The sequence below is a fragment of the Echinops telfairi genome, unplaced genomic scaffold (assembly GCF_000313985.2).
Source record: "Echinops telfairi isolate 266 unplaced genomic scaffold, ASM31398v2 ScPeMD7_4;HRSCAF=17, whole genome shotgun sequence".
In the NCBI taxonomy this organism is placed as follows: Eukaryota; Metazoa; Chordata; class Mammalia; order Afrosoricida; family Tenrecidae; genus Echinops; species Echinops telfairi.
The window spans coordinates 5,357,466-5,359,532 of record NW_022103900.1 but is presented as its reverse complement, the minus strand read 5'-3'; the positions used below and the strand labels follow the sequence as shown (position 1 = coordinate 5,359,532).

Genomic DNA, 2,067 nt, shown 5'->3' with positions numbered 1-2,067 from the left:
TCCTATGCCTTTCTTTAGCGAGAGCAAGGTTTTGTGGGGACATTTTTGGTCTGTACCTAGTGTAATTTCTGAGTTACCAACTTCTCTAACAGCCAGTCTAGAATGTATGAGTCATGAGGAAAACCCAGAGTACTAACAAAATTATATATATTCCTTGGATCCTGAGGTCCTTAACCAGTCTGCCTTCTTTTAACTCCACCTTTTAGCACCCATGTCTGTCTTATATATATTTTCCAGAATTTGGGACTGTACTTTGTGGAAAGGATAAGAAAAAAAAAGTCTACCAACTCTTCCCAGTGGCAGAAGGGTCTGTTTGGTTTTAGGCCTATTTTTGACATGATCGTAGAGTAAAATGAACACTTTTTTGTTAGGCAGTAATATCAGTATTAGCATGAACATAACCCCTGGAAACCCTGCTAGTCTGCTCTGCATCTCCATAGTTTCCTCTGTTGGGTCAGCTCACTAATGCCCAGAATATTTATCCGTGTGCATTCCGTTTCATTTTGACAACTCCCTATTTCCTAGATTCATCCTTCATACATTCCAAATTCCAATTATTAGTTGCTGTTTGCAGCCGTTTCCTCTCATGTTGAGTCACACCTCCTCAGCTAATGAAGATCTTGATGGCTTTGTTCCCACAGGCTTGCCACCGACCAGGTCATTATGTCAACTCTACTTTGAGAAGACAGGTCTTCCTCGACCATATTCTGAGAGCCTTCAGACCTGAGGGGCTCTTCTTCTGGCACTGTTTCTGACAATGTTCTGCTTTGTTTCATTAGGTTTTGAGTATCTGACAATGTTTTGATGCTATCATTAGATTTTCAGTGGCTAATTCTTCTGAAGTGAACAGCCTGTCCCTTGGTCATAGGCCATTCTTAGTCTGGAAGCTCTGCTGAAACCTCTTCATACTGCCTTTTCTGACAGCGAGACTGCCAACCTGCCTGAAACCGTTCTGACATGATGGTTACCACTCTCAGTGATTATAATCTTATCAAATCAGAGGCTTGTAATGGACATGGCATGGGAGTTGCCCACAATACAATTGACCTGTTACATTGATTAATTCCCTGTGTAGATCTAGGTTATTATATTACTGAGAACAAGAAAAATGAAACTGTCCTGCTGTGGTTGTACCCACTATCTAGGTATGTTTAGTATATGGCAGAACAAACAGAACAGCACTTCCTCTGTGTCGATCTAGGTGCTTAGTGGCCCAGAGTGCCAAGCTGATCTATCTATCTATCTATCTATCTATCTATCTATCTATCTATCTATCTATCTATCATCTATCTATCTATCTATCTATCTATCTATCATCTATCTATCTATCTATCTATCATCTATCGAGAGAGAGAGAGAGAGAGAGAGAGAGAGAGAGAGGTCCATTGAACTCCTGGAGATCCCATTCAGAGGACCTATTTCTTGATTTCCTTTTGAACGCATGGTGCCATTTTATATAGCAACAGAAAGAAACGTTGCCTTGTCCTCTGCCCACTTCATTAATATTAGTTTAAGTCCAGGCTGTGGCTATAGGACTAATCCATCTAATTGAGAGTTTTCCACATTTCAATGACCTCTATTTTACAAGCATAATGCCCCTCTCTAGCGATTGGTCTTTCCTGTTGATATGTCCAAAATAAGTGACCCAAAGACTCCAGATCCTCACTTCTAAGAAACATCCTGGTTACACTGTTATTAAGACTGTTTTGTGCATTCTCCTGGCAATCCATGGTACATTCAATATGAATGTGAAGGTATTGCTACTAGGGTTCCAATTAATACATCAGGGGGTTATGCTAAGTGAAACTTTTCAAATATGTTTCTGCAATAACTGTGCAATGTAGATGAATTATCTTGTCTGCATCTCATTAGGATGCCTTAAAATGATTTTGAGGTCTGGGATACTATCAAATTTTTAATAAAACTCAAGTGAACATCTTCCTACATCTTGAACTGCAGCAAGTTTAGGGACTGCTCCCCCTGGAAAGCAACAGTGTTTAGAGGATGAAGAAATTTAAAGAAGTCCAAGAAAGATGAGCTAAGAGAAGGATGATTGTCAATCTCAAC

The 2,067-nt window shown here is 39.8% G+C and overlaps 1 protein-coding gene across 1 annotated transcript in view; it reads right to left on the bottom strand.

The window, feature by feature from the left end:
* The window catches only part of ABCB11 (ATP binding cassette subfamily B member 11), a 116,092-nt gene that overhangs the window by 83,703 nt on the left and 30,322 nt on the right, over positions 1-2,067 (bottom strand). Inside the window, 1 exon segment of the mRNA XM_045299935.1 lies at positions 1,173-1,197. Within this exon segment, the coding sequence (XP_045155870.1) occupies positions 1,173-1,197 (25 nt within the window).